This window comes from Lathamus discolor, chromosome 20 (genome assembly GCF_037157495.1).
Source record: "Lathamus discolor isolate bLatDis1 chromosome 20, bLatDis1.hap1, whole genome shotgun sequence".
Lineage (NCBI taxonomy): Eukaryota > Metazoa > Chordata > Aves > Psittaciformes > Psittacidae > Lathamus > Lathamus discolor.
In genome coordinates this window covers 477,788-496,318 of record NC_088903.1, presented here as the reverse complement: position 1 = coordinate 496,318, position 18,531 = coordinate 477,788, and the positions used below count along the sequence as shown (strand labels likewise).

Here is an 18,531-nt window from a genome sequence, read left to right as displayed (position 1 = left end):
CAAAAGGGGCTCACCCACATCAAACAGGATTAGAAGGTGCAATGCAGAACTGGTGTGAGGTAGGTGATGGCTTGCACTGCCCTCTCCCTGCAGCACAGAGCTGCACAGCCCAGAGATACCTCAGCTCTACTCCTCCCATAGGCTGCAACACCCAGGCACCTTCTGGAGAAGTGTCACCAGTGCCAGCCTGCCCATGCCACTGCCCTCCACACCAATGGCACCTTTTACCCCCTGAATTGCTCTATTGCCTTCCAAACTCCCTGTGCTCCACTGGCAAAGATGCTTCAGACACAGCACTATCAACACCAGCACTGCTGGGAGCTGCAGATGGCTGCACTGAGGTCTCTCAGCCCCATCCCTCCTGCTCTGTCAACAAGGGATCTCTGCTTCTGTCTAGACTATTTCTTGGTACCACGTCAAACAGCTGGCACAGTCCTAGAGAAAGACCCAATTTCACATTGTTTGAAACGAGTATATTCCTTACCTTTAATTCTTCACCCACTGACCTGTCCATCAGCTTGTCCATCATCTCACCCAGGTACTGGCCATGTTAATGCTCACCTAAACTAAACCTCCTTCAAATGAGCAGTGGGACAGAGATCTTTCAGCTTCTGGCATTTACCCACTATTAAACTCTGCTCCTCACCTGCAAGGCCTAAATTATTTAACTGAAGTTTTAATTACATGCCCTGCTCCTTTCACTGTGACACTGCTTGTCCCCACTCCAGCCCAATATGGACTCGAGTCTGCTTCCACACCAGTTTGCCCAGCAAAGCCAGCTGCCTACTTTCCAGTCTTTGGCTGAGGAAACAGTTTCTCTAACATCTACTCAACCCCACGAGCTACAGGTTTGGTTTAGGTTTGGTTCCCTTCCTCACCCCCAAAGATCATCGTGCATTGCACCATCCAACCCAGGGTGAGGGAAGAAAACATAAAACACTCTTGAGAGGGAGATGGAAGAATGGAAAATAATGACAAGATTTCCTAAGAGGCACAGCTGTGGTCCAGGAGTGTGGGAGAGGAGCCAGGAACATGCTCAGCACTTCAGTGTGTTGGTGGCACCTCTGGTTTTAGTTCTTAGCTTACCTTCGGTTTCTTTTCCTCAGCTTCAGTCCCTTCCTTGTCTTTGCTGTCAATACGACCTGAGCAATGGAAAAACACAGTTACACTCCTTGGAACTGGTCAGTAAACCCCAGGGAGATGATAATGCCTCTTCTGCAGCCACATGCATGCTGGGTGGGTGCTCCAGGTTCCTGCTCCCCATTAGATGAAATCCTGTTCTTAGAAATAGTCACTCATTTCTTGCAGAAATACTTCCACAGCATAAACACGTTATTTCTGGGTTACCAGATCACCCTGTGCACAGGTAACAGTGCATTACTCATCACTGGAACATCAGACACACACACAAAAGCTTTAGGAAACCATTTTGCCCAGATTTGCACTCAGTTCCAGGAGCATCTGTTCAGTTCAGGACAGAACAGTTCTCCTGGATCCTAAACATGAGTCTCCCTTCCTGAAACACCCATTGGTTCTAACAATCATCTAAATGAAGGCTAACATTGAAAGATGCCCCAATCCTAGCAGCACCTGGCAGTGTCCAAGGCCAGGCTGGAAGGGACCTGGAGCAACCTGGGTTAGTGGAAGGTGTCCCTGCTCATAGCAGGCGGTTGGAACTTCCAACCCAAACCAGTGTGGGATTCTGTGATGAGCTTTGTTAAGCTTTGAAAGCATTTTTACCCCAGGCCATTGTTAACCCGATGTCTCCTGCCTTCTGCCTCCCCAGCAGCCTGTGCATCCGGGTCAGACCCTGCAGGGTATTAAGGTTTTAGCTCTTGTCCTATTTGATTTGTATCAAGCTTAGAGTGACTCTGACAGTATTGCAGTGTTTTGTTCCATTAGTCTACGAGCACACAGACTGCAGTACTGCTGCTTAGGAGATCAGCAACAGGGAGGATGTTTGCACTATGAGGCACTCATAACAAAGCCCCTTTTCCCTGTTTTCAGCTAAATCCTCCCTGTTCTGGGAATAAAAGCTGCTGATATTCTCCCCAGTGGCTTGGAAACTTGTCCTGGTGGGTCAGCCCTTTCCCAGTGACATGAACAATGTTGTGAATCCAGCACTGACCCATCACAGCCACTCCCAGAGCTGCTGGATGCACCACCCTTCCCAAATCCAGTTACACTGCAGATGGAACAAGGCTGGAGATGAACACAAAGGAAAAGAAGGAAAACACCATAAAACCATTAAAGAAAATTATTCCTATTCCTCCTACTGAATCAGAACCTGGCTGACTCTGGGCAATACATCCCTACCCCCACCATGGTTTCCAGGCTCTGACGTTAGGGATTCTAAGCCATGCCAATGCCTGCAGCACGTGCGCGCAACTTCCCGATGGATTACTGGGGACTGAACGATGAGAAATATGTTATGAGCTTTAGTTCCAATGGAAAAAGCTCCATCAACAATTTCTTCATGAACCCCACACAGCAAAGAACACACTCCGTCTGCTGCAAAGCAAAGCAGCAGTTCCAGACTAATGGAAGCAGCCAAGCCAGCTTTTGGGATGTGGCACTGGGGAGAAGGGCACAGCATCCCCAAGGCTCTCAACAGCCAGAGATGAGGTACAACGTGGTGAGACACCATCAGGTGTTAAAGTGTGAACTCTCATCTTCACCCAGGACAGTGACTGCCAAGCCTAGAGACACCCACACTGAGAGATGCACCCAAGAGCCAGGCCTCACACACCCCAGAAGACCCCAGACACAGCCCTGGACCACCAGGGGACACGCTCTCCACAAGCAGGATGCTTTCTAGCTGCAGACCTCACCTCCAGCAGCAGTTAGCAGCAGGTATTGAGGGGTAAAGCACAAGAACAGTATCAATGTGGGGTTAGACCTGATGTCTCACTTGCTTTTCCTCCTCCCTTCTCTTCAAGAAAGCAACTATAAAGAGCTATCGCACCAGAGAGTGGACACATTGTAAAATACACCAGGTTGGTCATGGCAGCTTTAAACTAGATGTGCTGGGGGAGAGGGCATCAATCCATCCCAACACTCCCAGTCAGATGCCAGCACCTATAATAGATGCTTGGAGCCTGGAGTCAGCTTCATTTGGAGCTCAGCTCAGATGCCCCTATACAAATACCTGTAATGTAGGGGATAAACAAGAGAAATTAGGGATGTGTGCAGAGCTAAGGGGATATGACATTGCTGGCATCACAGAAACATGGTGGGATGGCTCCTGTGACTGGAGTGTTAGGATGGAAGGTTATAGGCTGTTTAGGAGATAGGCCAGGCAGACCAAGAGGAGGTGAAGCTCTTTATGTCAGTGATAGGCTGGAGAACTGTGTGCAGTTCTGGTGAGCTCAACAAAAGAAGGACATGGAGCTGTTGGAGCAAGTCCAGAGGAGGCCACGAGGATGATCAGGGGCTGGAGCACCTCCTGTATGAAGCCAGGCTGAGAACACTGGGGCTGCTCAAGCCTGGAGAAGAGAAGCTGCGTGGAGGCCTCAGAGCAGCTTCCAGTGTCTGAAGGGGGCTACAAGGATGCTGGAGAGGGGCTCTTCAGCAGGGACTGTAGTGACAGGACAAGGGGTGATGGGTTCAAACTGAAACAGGGGAAGTTCAGGCTGGAGATAGGGAAGAAGCTCTTCCCTATGAGGGTGCTGAGGCGCTGGCACAGGGTGCCCAGAGAAGCTGTGGCTGTCCCATCCCTGGCAGTGTTCAAGGCCAGGTTAGGCAGAGCCTCAGGCAACATGGTCTAGTGTGAGGCATCCCTGTCCGTGGCAGGGGGTTGTAACTGGATAATCTTAAGGTCCTTTCCAACCCAAACCATTCTATGATTCTATAAACCAGATGGCACATGTCTTGCTGGAACCAGCACTGCTTTAGCCACACACCACAACTGTGGCTATCCGGCTTTCATCTTCCCTGGGTGTGAGTTAAAGCGCCTACCCCACAGATCCAGGGAAATCAAAACAAAACCAGGTGAACAAAGCATGACTGGGGACACGCCAGCACCATGCAAGGGATGCAAACCGAGTGTGCTGGGACATCCGGGGTGGAACTAAAGAGGGAAGGAGCAGGAGAGGGAAGCAGCGGCACTTTGGAGATCAGTTCAGAGCAAAGGTCCAGGCCATGTCCCAAGCAGCAGGATTCGAGAGGTAGCAGCAAGCTGAAGGGCTGGTTCAGGCAGCCTTGTTGTGAGCAAGCCCCCAGCAGTGTGAGCTCAGGGCAGACAAATGGAGCACACACCTTTGAGGAGAGGGGCACGACTTGTGGCTTTATCTGCAATGTGGGCAGGAGGTTTCTTCTTGGGTTTTCGACGTTCTCCTGTACCTGGCACAACCTCTTCCAAAGGAGCATCTTTGCCTTGCACATCATCTTTTATTTCTGTGGGTCCAGAATCTTCTCCCTCCCTGGGCTCAGCTTCTGTTTCGGAGATGACTTCTGAAGGTTCTGATGGGGTGACATCTCTACCTTCTTCACCTCCCAGTGGCTGTCTCTTCTCCTCTTGCTCCTCTCCTGCTTTATCTGATTCAGCTTCAACAAGAAGTGCCTCTCTTGGGATGTCTCTGAGGACATCCCTGGACTTGTTTTCTTTAAGAGCTTCCTTAGCTGCTGGACACAAGCCCATTTCACGCTGAGCCACCAGAGAAACCAAACCCTGCTCAGACATTTCATCAATGTCACGGTCTTCATCTCTCTGCTGTCCACTGGCATCTTCTTTTAATGGGGCTCTGGTACATAAAGGAGATGGCCCATCTTTAATATGGGTCTCCTCTGTGCCACCAGCTCCTGCCAACCCCTCAGTGTGCACCTCAGGACCCAGCTCTGCTCCCAGTGCTGGATCTACACCAATGCCTTCTCTGCCTTGATGATCCCACAACTCACTCTTGTCTTCGGACGCTCTGCAGTCTTGGTACATATCGAGGGGTATTGGGATGGTGACCTCGATTCTGGTGGGAGTTGCTGTTGTAGCCTTTGTTTCAGGTGGCAGCAGAGGCTGCTGGAGAGCCCCAGCTGCCTGCTTTGTGGACTGGCTTTCTCCTTTCATCACACCTCCCACAGGCTCCTGGGGGCCAGGCTGTGGCTTTGCAGAGCTTGGCTCCCCTGGAGCTGAAGATGCAGGGTACGAAGCATGGGCAAACAATTAGCACAGGTATATCAAACAGCAGTCACATAATGCTGAAGAGAGACTGAGGATTTCTATTACCAGGATAAAAGCAAGTCCCACAGTGTCCCACTGCACAGACAACTCACTTCTACAGTGGCTTTTGCTTCAAAGAAGCTCAGACCCCCCTGGGAACCAGGAACAGTGACAATCACAGCACGTGGGAGATCAGACACCTCCATGGACCTGATCTGGGAGCAGGCAACAGGATCTGACCACCACCATCTGCAATCTATGAGCTACTTTAGCTACAGAGGTATTCAGAAGCCAGGAACTCACCTGTCTTCTAATCTATCACCACCACTGGACCATGCAGCCACACAGCCACAGCAGTTCTGGACTGTGCACCCACCCAGGCTCATCAGAGCTTCAGCGCTGCTGCTGCTGCCATTTGGGCAGAATAGAAAGTGTTCCATTTAAAGCCCAAACCTAAGGTCACACAGACACAGATGTCTCTTTTGGGGGCTTGGAAGGGGTAAAAGAGAGAATTCTGTTCTACCGCTGATCTCATGCATGACACAGCCCTTCACAATTTCACTCAACAATTGCTGCATTAAGCCATATATTCGAGCTGAGCTGGAGCTTTTATCTGTTAGAAAGTAATTCAACTGAAGCAAAGATGCTCTGAGCAATGGGAATTCACCCTGAACGGAGGTAAATTGTTTTAAAGTCAACTGCCCCAATAAGAATGTGCATCTAGTATTATGAGTCTAGCCAGCTTCAAGTAGTGTTGAGTCTGTTTGAGCATTGATCAGGTAAACTCAAGAGCCTGGATCAGAGGCTGCAGCATTGAGATTCCAATTGCAACTTCCTTAAACTAACAAACACTATTACAAGAGAAGGAGAAGTCAAGACTGACTCTTATCAATGTTCTCCCTGTTTTAAGAGAATATAAGGGCAGCTCCCACACAAAGACCTCTGAAATAGTGCAGAAAGAAACCTTAAACTGGCACCTCTTGGCAGGTGGTATTTGCAATATGGCATCAAGAAGTCCCAGGGATCTGCAGGGTGTTCATGCAGCAGCCAGCTGACCACCCCAGCCCATTTTGCACCAGGGATGTGGACAGAGGGTTTGTGAGGGTTCATTGCTATACTTCCATATTCCAGGAGCTGCCAGGGGATCTGAGGGCAATGTGCAGCACAAGGTCAAGAGCAGGAAGAATGCCAGCAGGGCACAAAGTGTGAAGGAGGAAATGTTTCTCCACCTGAGACTCCACAAGCATTTTAACATGCTCCATCTTCACTGCAAAGATCAGTTTTTCTAATCCCACCACACAAGAAATGAAGGCAGGAACGACATACCCAAGACTGTGTGTGTGTGTGTGTGTGTGTATCCATAATCACATTCTCCTCCCAGTCCAAGAGAATCATTAAAAGGAAGCAGCACATCGTTACAAGTCCACTTTCAGAGAAGTAACGATTGACACAAGAACCTACACGTGTCACACAGAGGTTACATTAGAGCTCCAGTGAGCTGCATGTCCCCATACCTGAGAGATGAAAGATCCCAGGACAGTACAGAAAGGCCTCTACTAAAACTCTGGTGAGAAACAGCAGCTTAGAACCAGACTGAACAGGGCAGGCAGAAGAGAGAACTTCACCCTCCTTCTGCCAACAGTCTTGATTTCTCTCTTGTAGTAGCAACACTATTTTAAATACTGAAAAGTTGGAGGCATAAAGGTTTAAATTTAACTGCAGGGAGCAGTCTGCACAGAATTGTGCTCATCTGGGTATGGAAAGCAAAGACAACCTGAATTCAGCCCCGAGGGGAGAAGGCAAAGACCTATTTACTTCTGTAAAAGACATGATGTCTGCAAACGCACTGATGCAGCCATGAGGAGGAAAGATGCTGCCCAAGCAACTGGAGGAATTTGTGTCTTCTGCACACAAAACTACCTTACAAATGGGGTTTAACTAAGATTTCAAACAGAGCACCAAATTAGGGCAATGGTGTATCAGGGATACAAGAACACGACATCAAAGCAAGTCTGAACCGTGTGTCTGCCCCATTGGGCACAGAATTAAGCCAGCACTGGGTGTCCTGGGAAAATCCCATCAAGTTTTCCTGTCTGAGCAGTCAAGAGAGGCTTTCCAGGGAGCCAAGAGGTCCCTGAACGGTTTCTTGGCTCATCTGAGCAGAGGCATAATTACTGCTCTAAAGATGTTCAGTGCCTGGCTTTGCCAGTCACATTCCATAAGGCTGGGATGAGGAAAAACCCACTGTTACAGTCAGGGCATCAGGGAGTAGGTTTGAGACACGGTTCACATTAGAAAGAGACACCATAATTCAACAATTCACTTATTTCATGTGTGACATGCAGGGCCCAAACCTGCCTCTGTTCAGTGCTGAGCACTTCCAACTGGCTAACACCATCCCAGCGCTGTCCATTCCCTTTTTCAGAGGGGAGGGCAAACAAGGATGAGGGCTTCAGCCATCTGAGAGAGAAATGTGGTGTATGGAAAGCTGTAGTTCCCTGCCCTGGGTCAGGGCAATCCCAGGCACAGCTACAGGCTGGGCAGAGAAAAGATTCAGAGCAGCCTGAGGAGAAGGACCTGATGATTGTAAGGTCCCTTCCAACCCTAATCATTCTGTGGTTCTATGAAGTGAGGATGTTGGAGCATTCAAAGCAGGTATGACCCTCCCATGTCAGGAACAGGGAAAAGTGCACAACTGCTCATACAGTGCAGAGCATTTGCCTTCCAGTAGGGAATTCCCCAGCCCCACATGCAGGCAGCCCAGGGACCAATGATCACTAACCTTGAGCAGCATCTCCTGCAGCGTGGTCCTCCAGGTTGGGAGTGGCTCCTACACCCGCCTCTTCAGCTGCTCCCAGTTCAGAGAAAGAAGGGGAAAACCATTATAAAAACAAGGATTAAGTTTAAAGACTTTGTGTCTGGAGAATTTATTTACCTCCCTGCTGACCCTGCCCATCTGTGCTATGAGCAGGGCAGGAGCAGAAAGGGAATCAAGCCACACCAGTGGTGGCTCTCGGTAGATCTGTTCAGCCTGAACTGCTCCAGACCGGAGAAGCGTGTCACAGCTCACACATCCTGGGTGGCAGTTTAGTACAAGCTCCTTCAGGTGCAGAAACAGGCTGGTAAGGAGCAGGGAGGATGTGGATTTAAATCCTCCCTCCTATCCTGCCTAGTACTCACCTTGATACCTAACTCTTACCTGAGCTCAACCTTCTTGGTGTCTATCACCTACCTCCCTGTAATGAGCTCTGCCAAGGCTATCTGATACCAGTAAATCCCAGTTTGACACTTTGTGAATACTGGTATGTTAGAGAAGCACAATCTCCTTCCCAGCAATGATGGGCTGTCTTTACCAGAATTGTTTCAATGTATTATATGACTCCTTTCAAACCAGCTGAATCAATACTATTTCTGTGTCACAGTTCTGCAGCCAAACTAGGACTTCCTCTGTTTTCCCCTTATTTTCAGGACACACTGCTGCTTCCTGGCTCCCTGGTCCAGTCAGTTCTTGAACCAGAGAACGCACATCCTTGCTAGTAGGAAAGCCACTCTGTGTTTCTCCACCAGCAGCCTGGTTTATCCCACTGGACGTGGGATAGACAATTTGGCTACCGAAGGGAGATTGCTGGGGGCTCCTTTCAGTGTTCAGGCAGTAGCAGAAACCCATTTCCACCCATCACCTGTCTGATGCTTCCAGGAAAAGCCAGTGCTGACCACACAGAGGACACATACTCGTTTGTCACATAGAGACCTTACTCTCCCAGGAGCTGCAAGACCCTCATCCCTCCCTGGAAAACCAGGCCTAGGTGCAGTGATTTGACACAGAGCATTCAGGCCGAATTAGCCCCTTCACTTCCTCTGTATTACCCTTCAAACGTGCTGGCAGGCACGGAACTGCTGCAGTGGCCTGGTTTTCATCTGCCACTTCCCAGACACCCGCATGGGTTGGGCTGAGCAAGAGCACCCATGAGACAAGCAGCGAGGTCCTGCAGCAAGCACCTCGCCAGCAGAGTGCTGGCAGAGGGATGACAGGATCTGCAGGTGAGCACTGAGCCTGGAGATGGGAGGTGAAGCCACCACAGAGACACCAGATAGAAAGACTGGCAGATGTGGAGCTGAGGAAGAGAGAAGAAAAAGCTGCAAGTTTCCCCCAGCATGGGGAAGGCAAGAGGACAACTGGAAGCTAGGAACGATGTCTGCAGGCCATGGAGAAGAAGGAGCAAAGCACCAGGAACAAAGCACGCCTGCAGGAGGTCTCGTAGTGTTATTTTTAAGCAAAAAGCAGTCCAGCTCTCTGCTCTGTCTGCATCAAGAGATGAAACTGCACCTTGGTCTCCCTCACCTGTGGTTCCTTCTGGGATCTCCCCGTGCTGCTCGACACCACCCTGATCCTCGTGGTCTCCTTCCTCCACTAAAGGTGCTGTGGCATCTGAAAAACAACGCAGCTTTCACACAGCCGTCGAGTGGCAAATCCCTGCGGAGGCCAGGATGTGCCTGAAGAACTCAGGAAAGCACCCAACTCCCTCCCTGGAGCCAGTGCTTGTGGAGGGAGACACCCGAGCAGGACATAGCCAAGCCAGCATCACAGGGACACCAGGAGCTGTCCCCTCTGCCACACAGCCCACACATCTCCAGCATACTCCTCATGCAGCTGAAGACTTTACTATGAATGGACTGAAAATACACAGCTGAAGACAGTCACGGGTGCCTGATGTGTGTGCATGGTGATGCTGTGCACGAGGCACCCCTAGTCTGGAGCAGGAAAGAATATCCCATCAGATACCTCCATAAACCATCTGAGCACTGTGGCTGCAGTGCACTCCAGGTAGGTATCTGCTCCATCTACCAGAGGGATGTCTGCTCGTCATGACAGTCCTGATCCAACTGGAAAGAGGGACAATATCCCTTCTGCACCAGCCAGGTTCTATGTACTGATTCCTTGAGGCACACACAGAGGAACAGAGCCCATACCTCCATGGGACAGGGCTAGAACTGGTCAGCACCTCCATCCACCTTTGTTTCGCTACATTTTTAATGCCTTTACCTGAAGTCTCCAAGAGGCAGATACTCAGGGTTAAAGCAGCCAGAGGAACACAAGGACACTTAATTAAAATGGTGAATAGGTCTCTAGAGCCCTTCAGAATCAAGTTTGTTCTACAAAGCTGGCATCCAGATAACACTCTGGAGCAGCACAGATGTGCCCCAAGTCCTACAATGCGACTTTTACACGAGCACTAAGTTTTGGTTTCTGTATAGACTCTGCCCATCTCATCACTGCAGCATGAACCATGCTGGACCAACGAACATGGGAATAGAGGGGGTGAAAAAAGAGCTGTGAGGTCCAGCTACTCTGAGAGGGAACGCAGTGACCAGGATGTGCTGCCAGTATCCTAGGGGAGCACAAGGATGCAAACCTCTGGCCCTGGGAGCTCGCAGCATGGGACTGCTCCCAGCTGCACTGAGCCAACGGGACCTTCCAGCCACTGTGCAAAGAGTCTTCAGGAAGGAAACTGCAAAGAACCTCCTGACCTATAATAAACACTTCACCTTCCCTTGCCTTCCAACCCACTGGCCACCTTTAAAGCTCATTATTTCACTCTGCAGAGTGGCAAATGTTACTTGTGATGAGACTAAGGAAGAGCATTTGTCCAAGAGTGCAGACCCTGCTCCTAAGGAACCCCACCAGAACACAGCACGGTGAGTCTTTCGCAAGGTTCACCACGACCCCATCCATCATGGATTCAAAGCAGTAAGTCAAAGAGCTCCCACCTTCCGTAGTTGGGGTGCTCTTAGCGTCAGATGTTTCAGAAACAGGCTCATCTGATCCATCATCAACTGGTATCTGAAGGGGATAGCCTGGAAAACATTCACATACTTACAACAAGGCCTTGGCTATGAGTTGCGGCCTGTGTGTCGCAAATTCTGATTGCCCAGATCCACAGCAGCAAGAAACTGTAACTGGAGGGTATAAAAATCCTGGACTAATAAGCAAGCAAAGCGTGAAAATGCCAACCAAAAGCACCAGTGTTATCACCAAAAGGAACAAGCAGAACCCCATCAGCAAAAGAAAGCCCAGTGAACCAGACAGCCAGAAACACCAAAGCATGGCCCAAGCAGGAAAGGAGATCTGAGCAACGAAGCACAAAGGATGTACAACTTCTGAGGCCCTGCTGTCCCCCCAGCCATTTCTGGAGGCACCAGAGCAGGCTGCTGGACACTTCCGTGATACATTAGGTCTAATCATTGCAAACCAGCAAGTGTTTGCAAAGGGCTCAGTGCAAAGAGTCGGTTGCAAAAGTCAGTTTTTGGAAGAGCAGGGCAAAAGGCACAAGGCTCCTCTCTGCAAGGAGTCTGGGCAAACTAAATAATGAGAACTAGAGAAAATGACTTGGAAAAGAAGATTCGAGCTGGCATAAGCAAAACCCCCAGGACCTGTGATGTGCAGAGCTGAGGCTACAAGCAGAGAGGAGCCACCAGACTGAAATGAGTTACAGAACCCGGGATGAATGGATGCTATGGATTCTCTCCAGGACAACTCTCTCTGGTGTAAGGTGTGGCCAAAGCACCTCAAGAAAAGAAAATTAAGATGATGTTTCTACGGAGCATAGCTGGGAGTGAGTCCCACAGGGCTGCTGGTGTTACATGGGTTCCAAGCTCAGCTGTGGAGCATGATGGAATGAGAAAGGAAAAGCTGCTTGAGAAATGCAGGTCTGAAATCTGGGGCAAAAGCCTCCTGCATGGCCCCCACTCCCAGAGCTCTGTTCAGTTCTCCCCATGTCCCTGTGCAGGTGAGGAAAGCAAGCAGCAAGCTGTGTCTCCAAAGGAAAGCAGTGCTCGATTTTTACAGCAAACCAAGGAGTGACCACAGAAACACAATGTGCAAAGCTGCAGCAGTAAGGACATCGTTACTCTGGGGACCAGGGCTTGCTCTGCTCTTGCTGTGAACATGAGAGCATCCTGCGAGCTACCCACTGTCCCCCTGGCTGCACGGTAACCTGCACACATCTCAAAAGAGCCCTCACACCCCACACTGGTCATTCTTCTCTCAGCAGTGGGCAAGGCTGCAAGGCTTCCCACCACCTCCTCCTGGAGCTGCTCACCTGATGGGATGTGCTTCTCCTGAGCAGCTGCGTGATCCTCCATCATGGTGACGTCCTGACGGTGCTCCGCCATCTCTCAGCAAAGTTACCTGCAGAGGGGAGTAAAATCAAAGCCCGTCAGGCACAGCCTGACACAGCTCCCCTCCACCTGCAGCCCCACTGGGGTGTTCCCATCTGCTGCTCCATGCTACAGGGTTGGTTTGTCAGCCTGTTTCCAGGAGCAGTAAACATTCTATTGCACAACAGCAGCCACCAATGGCCTTTGTAAGAATATAGAGTCATGGAATGGTTTGGGTTGGAAGGGAGGGACCTTAAAGCTCATCCAGCTCCAACCCCCTGCCATGGGCAGGGACACCTTCTCTGGGCACCCTGTGCCAGCACCTCAGCACCCTCACAGGGAAGAGCTTCTGCCTAAGAGCTCATCTCAGTCTCCCCTCTGGCAGCTTAAAGCCACTGTCCCTTTGTCCAGAGCCCCTCTCCAGATTTCTTGTGGTACTCTAGTAGCCAACACCATGGTAGAGAGGAAAGCACAGACAAGAGGCTGGACACTGGAGTGGTGCTAAAATACAGTTTCTAGCGTGCATCTATCTGCAGAAGGAGATGGAAGTCACCAACAAACATCATCCACTTGTGTGAAGCAGGGACCCTGTTTCTCCTGAGACTCCAAGCTGGTCGGACAGACGTTGCTTGTAGTTGTTGATGTCCCAATAGCTGTTGTAATTACAGCAGTGACTAATAACCAGCTATTAGTGTAATGACATGTGCTGTGACCCTCAGGAGCGGGTGAACCCACCAGTGCAGCCTGGGTTACCTGCAGCAAGGGGGTAGCCTTAGCAAGATGACTGCAATTCAGCCTTAGACAGCTACAAAGCCACTTGAAAGGATGGTACTAAGAAAGTTTGGGAACTTGCCCTAAAAGGAACTCACATGTAAAAATGAAAGTACAAATTAAGTACCTCATTTTTGCTCAGAAGTGACATTGATTATACCCTGGCCTCATCTGGCCACTGCCTGACATTATGGTCAGCTTAGCACTGAAATACTAAAATATGATGCTAACCTTTAGTGCACAGGCCACAAAAGCAACTTGGGCAGGAGCATCAATGTGAAATGACACACAAATGCGCTGCTCTTGTGTGTGCACATACGGAAGAGGGACCTCTCTGCCCCAAACACACACAGGGTCTGGGTATAGCACCCTTCCCCATGCACTGACCTGTCTGTTAGTAGGAAAACATGGATGAGAGAAGCAGTTCCCACCCCACTCACAAGTGGTGGTCTCCAACAATCCCTCCCAGCCCAGCTCAGTTCACTCAGCATGCACAGACATGAACATCTTTGCTTCCCAACCGCAGACCCAGAGACAAACTGCTCCCACATCTACTGTGCTGGATTTAAATGAGGTTGTTTCCTCATTCTGCCTCTTTCTCTCTCTTCCTACCACCTATCATTTGAAGAAGAGCAATTAGTGTCTCGCACAACCTCCCTGGAAAAATGCAGTTTTGCCTCTGGACTAGAATTTCTTGGGGCACCATGCAGAGAGGATGCTGGCTTGAGAGCTGGTGAGCTCAGACAGCCCACCAGAGGCTCTGCTGCTGCACAGGGACAGGGGACACAGCACAGACCTTCCACTTCTCTGCAGAGCATTTAGCATCTGAGCACCCCTGGCACAGCAGCAGAAAGCCATGATTCAGCACAAGCCCTGCTCCCTGCTGCCCTGCCAGGGCTTAGTTCAGCACTAAGCAAGGGCAGGGTGTTTGTGATAGCTGCTGATCCTGCTCTGCCTGAGCTCTCTAGCACTGTTCTGCACACACGGACATCCCTGTTCCCACTGAGCTCCACACATGGCAGGATTCAGCACCTCAGAGCTCAAAGACTGGAGGTGGGCTCAGGAAGATGCAGCCATTAATGTTTCAGAGGCACAAGAGAAAGAGCTGCCAGGAAGAGCTGGCTTGTTCAAAGCCCCTCTCCATGCTCCCTGTAGCCCCTTTAGGCACTGGAGCTGCTCTAAGGTCTCCCCTTAAGGAGCCTTCTCTTCTCCAGGCTGAACAAGCCCAGCTCTCTCAGTCTGGCTCCATATGAGAGGTCTTGCTTTTATCTTGTTTTTAGCTGAAAAACCTTGCTTTCAGCTGAAGAGGTGCCCACTCAGCAAATGCCTTTCTCACAAGCTGCCCCTCCCCATGGGCAGCATTTCCCACAGCTTTGCCCTGCAGGGCTGAGATTTAAAGCCATTACAACAGTGTTGATGAAATTTCATCAGCACCAGATAAGCAAATAAATAACATTAAGCACACAATGTGATCCAGTGGGTGAGGAGGAGTGAGTCGCCAGCACCATTATCTCTGGGCTGCAAAGCTCTCCCAGCAGAATTTGAAGTACCAACTAATCACACGCATGGTCCTCTTCAGCAGGAGCAGCATCTACAAAGACATTTTATGCCTCTCCAATAGATGCTGAACTTCATTTTCTCTCCCTCTTTCTTTTTCGTCCTTTGTAGATGTCAGCTAAGAGCATCACTCACTCCAAACCGTACTGATGATGCGGAGTTTTGGGACAGATCTGTCCTGCTGAAACCAAGAATTGCTTATATGCAAACCCCTTTTGGGTTGTTACTCAGGCAACAAATTCATGTGACTCAAGAGAACTGAAGCCTTATTAAAGCGCATATTTTAGATTAGATTGCTTAAAGATGGTGTGAAAACATTGAAACAAGTCCATAATGCTAATCCTGGTTTTCCTTTTGAGTGGGGGAAGAGGAAATCCCTCTTAGGGAAGAACAAAACCATTAAGGGGAAAAATTATTCTAAAACAGTCTAAAAAGTGTAAAACCAGCCCCACCTTGAAGTGATGCTTCAGTAATGAACAATTGCAGCAAGGAGAGCTGTGCAGAGATAACTTCAGCAGCACCCTCTGCACGCCAGATAAAGCACAAACCCTCTGAAGAATTTTATCCTTTCCCAGCAGAACTCCTCTTCTTAAGCAGGAACACTATCTGGAAGGCAACAGCCTACCCCAAAATTAACAGCCTCCCCAAACCTGGCTCTTTGCAAACCTGCAGCCCTTTGGGCAGCAGTGAGCAGGGCCATTGAGTTGTGCCATGGGGTGCATGAGGAGGCAAACAACAAAGGTTTTGCTGGGAGGAGCAAGAGGAACGGGCTCAGCCCAGGAGCAACTCTCAATCACTTCAATAGCATTTCACAGCTGAACCTGGCCCCAGGACAGTCCCTGCAGGCCCATGTTGTACAAAACGTTAGGGGCTAGAAGCCAAAATAGCAATTTACTCCCCAAAGCACAAAGGACCACAAAGCCATAAGGAAAAGCCTTAAGTGAAATGATGTGACCCTTTAACAGCCATCAACAACACTCAAGTTGAGAGGAAATGAAAGCTATTAGTCAGCTCAGCCCACAAGACATTTAAAGAGGAAAGAAATATTTTCCTTGTGGAGTTTGGCAAGGATACTGAAAGCAACTGCTGCTCTCGCAGGCTCTGACAGCAAAGCCTTCCAGCTCGAGGTGATGGTCCCCACATTGCCTGCAAACCCACCACCACTGCTTGCCCAAACCCATGCCAGCCACACCCAGCTTCCTCTCCTCCACAGCCACATCCCTGCCACCATCCTGCACCTATGCCCAGAACTGAGCCAGAATTAAAGCACTGCTCTTCCCCCACTGCCCATCCTGCAAAGGTCTTTTCTAAATAGCTTGCTAGGCTTGAAGGTGTCAGTAAATGGCTTGGTCTGGTCTGGAAACAGCAGCAAAAGTGGCACTGTGTCCTGGGTTTACCAGGAGCTGTTTTGCTTCTTCTTAGTAACTGGTGCAAGCTCTGTGTTTTGCCTTCCAGCCTGGGCAGAGAGCTGATAACAACAATTAAAACCAATCGGTGTTAAGTAATGTTTATTCTGGCCAAGGACTTTGTGAGTCTCATGCTCTGTCGGGGATGAGGGGAGGCCGGGAGGAAGCAGAGACAGGACACCTGACCTAAGCTAGCCAAAGAGGTATTCCATACCACAGCACATCATGCCCAGGGAGGTAACTAGGAGTTACCCGGAAGGGCATGATCTCTCTTCAGAGGGGGGTCGAACTCGTTTGGCGGTGGTATCGTATTCTCTTGTTATTTTCTCTTATCAATATTATCATCGGTGGTAGCAGTAGTGATCTGTGTTATACCTTAGTTACTGGGCTGTTCTTATCTCAACCCGTGGGAGTTACATTCTCTTGATCCTCCTCCCCATCCCTCCGGGAGCGAGGAGGGTCGGGGGGGGTGTGAGTGGACGAGCTGTGTGGATCTGTTTAAACCACGACACACTGTTTGAGCAAAGCTTGATGCATGGCAATCCCCTCGCCCAGCACAGCCCCCACTGAACACTGCTGCAGCCTTCCTCCAAAAGGAACCGTGACGACAGCTACACACACTGCTCCATAAAGAGGAAAGGAGAACAGGAAAGACCCAAGCAAACCCGACTTATAAAAGAAAATTAAATCAATAAATGAATGAAATACATGAACACCTGTAAGCCCTGTTTATAGGGCATAAACCAGCCCTGGGCATTGGAAGGAAACTTCTCCCATAAAGCAGCATGTTCCTGCTGCCTGGTGACCCCTCTGCATTGAAGACCATGAGGCTCCACACAGCCCCAGGCCCTGTCTGCAGCAGCAATTCCAGAACAGGCAGCAAACAGGCATCCCAACATCTCTCTGGGGTGCAGCCAGGATCCGTCACTGCCAGCACAGCCACAGCAGAGCCCTCACCCTGCTGCCACTACCACCACAAACCACCCCCAGCGTTCTCTGCCCGGCAGGATTGAGATGCCAAAGGAAGTCAGGCAGCCCCAAAGCCTTAATCCCTTGGCAAAAGGTTTCTCTGCACTAAAAGGTAACTAAAAGCCAGGCTGAAAACAATATACCCTATTGAGAGTGGCCCAGCAGTGGAGATGCTGGTACCCCACAGCTGGGGTTCCGTGGTGCTCAGCACTGTGTCATCTGCGCCGCACGACATCAGCAGTACTGTCACAAAGGAGAACAAAAAGGCGCCCCAACAACCAGGCTGGTGCCAGGAGACGGGCGCTCCCACGATGCCCAGCCAAGGGAATGGGTCAGCAGCTGCACCCCACTCCAGCTACAGCCCCAGGATCAAAAGGCCCTGGGATTATCCCGGTCACAGAAGCAGAGCCTGGATGTGCAGCAACCCCGACTGCGCAGCTCCAGGGATCATGAGTGTGGGAATGGCTCCATTTACATATGCACAAGTCCCAAAATAAAGGAGGTGTTGGCAGATCTGTTGCAGCACAGGGGGTTTACAGCCACACAGTGTAAGGAAACACAGAGATTTCAGCAGAAGGAGAGTGCAATGAGAGATCCCAGCTGGATTTGCACACTCTGGTACTCACCAATGGGTCCAACCAGCTCTCACACCAGCCACAGAATGGCCAAGAATCATCCAGAGAGAGAGAAGCCTCCTGGCTCCTGTGCTGTGTGCTCAGGCACAGCCCTCCTCCTCCTTAGTACTAATGAGTGAGTGCTCACTCTTTGAAAACAAACTCACCAAACATAAGCTATGTGAGTGTTACCTCTGAAAGGTGATCAAACATAAACAGGCTTTCAAATAGAGCATCAGTCCATCTGAATTACACCATTAAAATGGAGTGACAGCCCCATGAAGCAGCATCAGCCTGAAAGGTTGTTCATAATTCATAAGCAACTTCGTTTTCATCTTTGTGTACATCTCCAAGCACTGCTTTTCCGAGAAGCTGACAGAGGCAGGAATATGGATAGTGATAGCATTAATCACAGCCACTAATATGCAGGGAGCTGAGAAATTCCATGGAGTTTGGAGCTCAAAAAAGCTAGAAAAACTTCCTTCAGGTTCAAAGACAGACAAATACCTCTTACAACAATAGGAGGGAAAAAGAAACAGTCTCAAAAATGTACATTTTGTCATCTGTTTTTTGCTCTTTTTCCCCACATTTTCCCCATGTTATAGCTTAAGTGACTCCTTTCTCTGGGAGCTGGACATCTCCCATGCAGACATAAGGTGGGTTTGGGTTCACAGCAGAACAGCTTTGAGGCCCAGGAACATCATCACAGCCAGGATGGTCACACTGGCTTCATGCACACCCACCTGGAACCCAAAGGTTACTGAAACCAGGCAAGAAACAACTCCCACACCAGGTCATGACATATTACCAGGTCTGAGAAAGAGATGGGGAAAGGTGAGGGTGGTAAGAGGCACAGAAGCCCCATGCAATGAAATGCCATAATTCTGTACAAACAGCATCAAAA

General features: G+C 49.8%; 1 protein-coding gene across 12 annotated transcripts in view; it reads right to left on the bottom strand.

Moving 5' to 3' along the window:
* MAPT (microtubule associated protein tau) overlaps positions 1-18,531 on the bottom strand; it is a 45,654-nt gene that overhangs the window by 14,817 nt on the left and 12,306 nt on the right. For 8 of the 12 annotated variants that reach the window (XM_065698812.1, XM_065698816.1, XM_065698818.1 and 5 more), the window contains 5 exons: positions 12,253-12,341; positions 10,922-11,008; positions 9,495-9,581; positions 7,935-8,000; positions 1,087-1,142 (listed from right to left, as the gene is read on the bottom strand). In XM_065698812.1, the coding sequence (XP_065554884.1) occupies positions 1,087-1,142; positions 7,935-8,000; positions 9,495-9,581; positions 10,922-11,008; positions 12,253-12,325 (369 nt within the window). In that variant the 5' untranslated portion in view covers positions 12,326-12,341. Of the gene's footprint in view, positions 1-1,086; positions 1,143-4,257; positions 5,122-7,934; positions 8,001-9,494; positions 9,582-10,921; positions 11,009-12,252; positions 12,342-18,531 lie in introns of those variants that run through there. The other 4 variants (XR_010616720.1, XM_065698811.1, XM_065698810.1 and 1 more) reach the window with 2 other exon arrangements.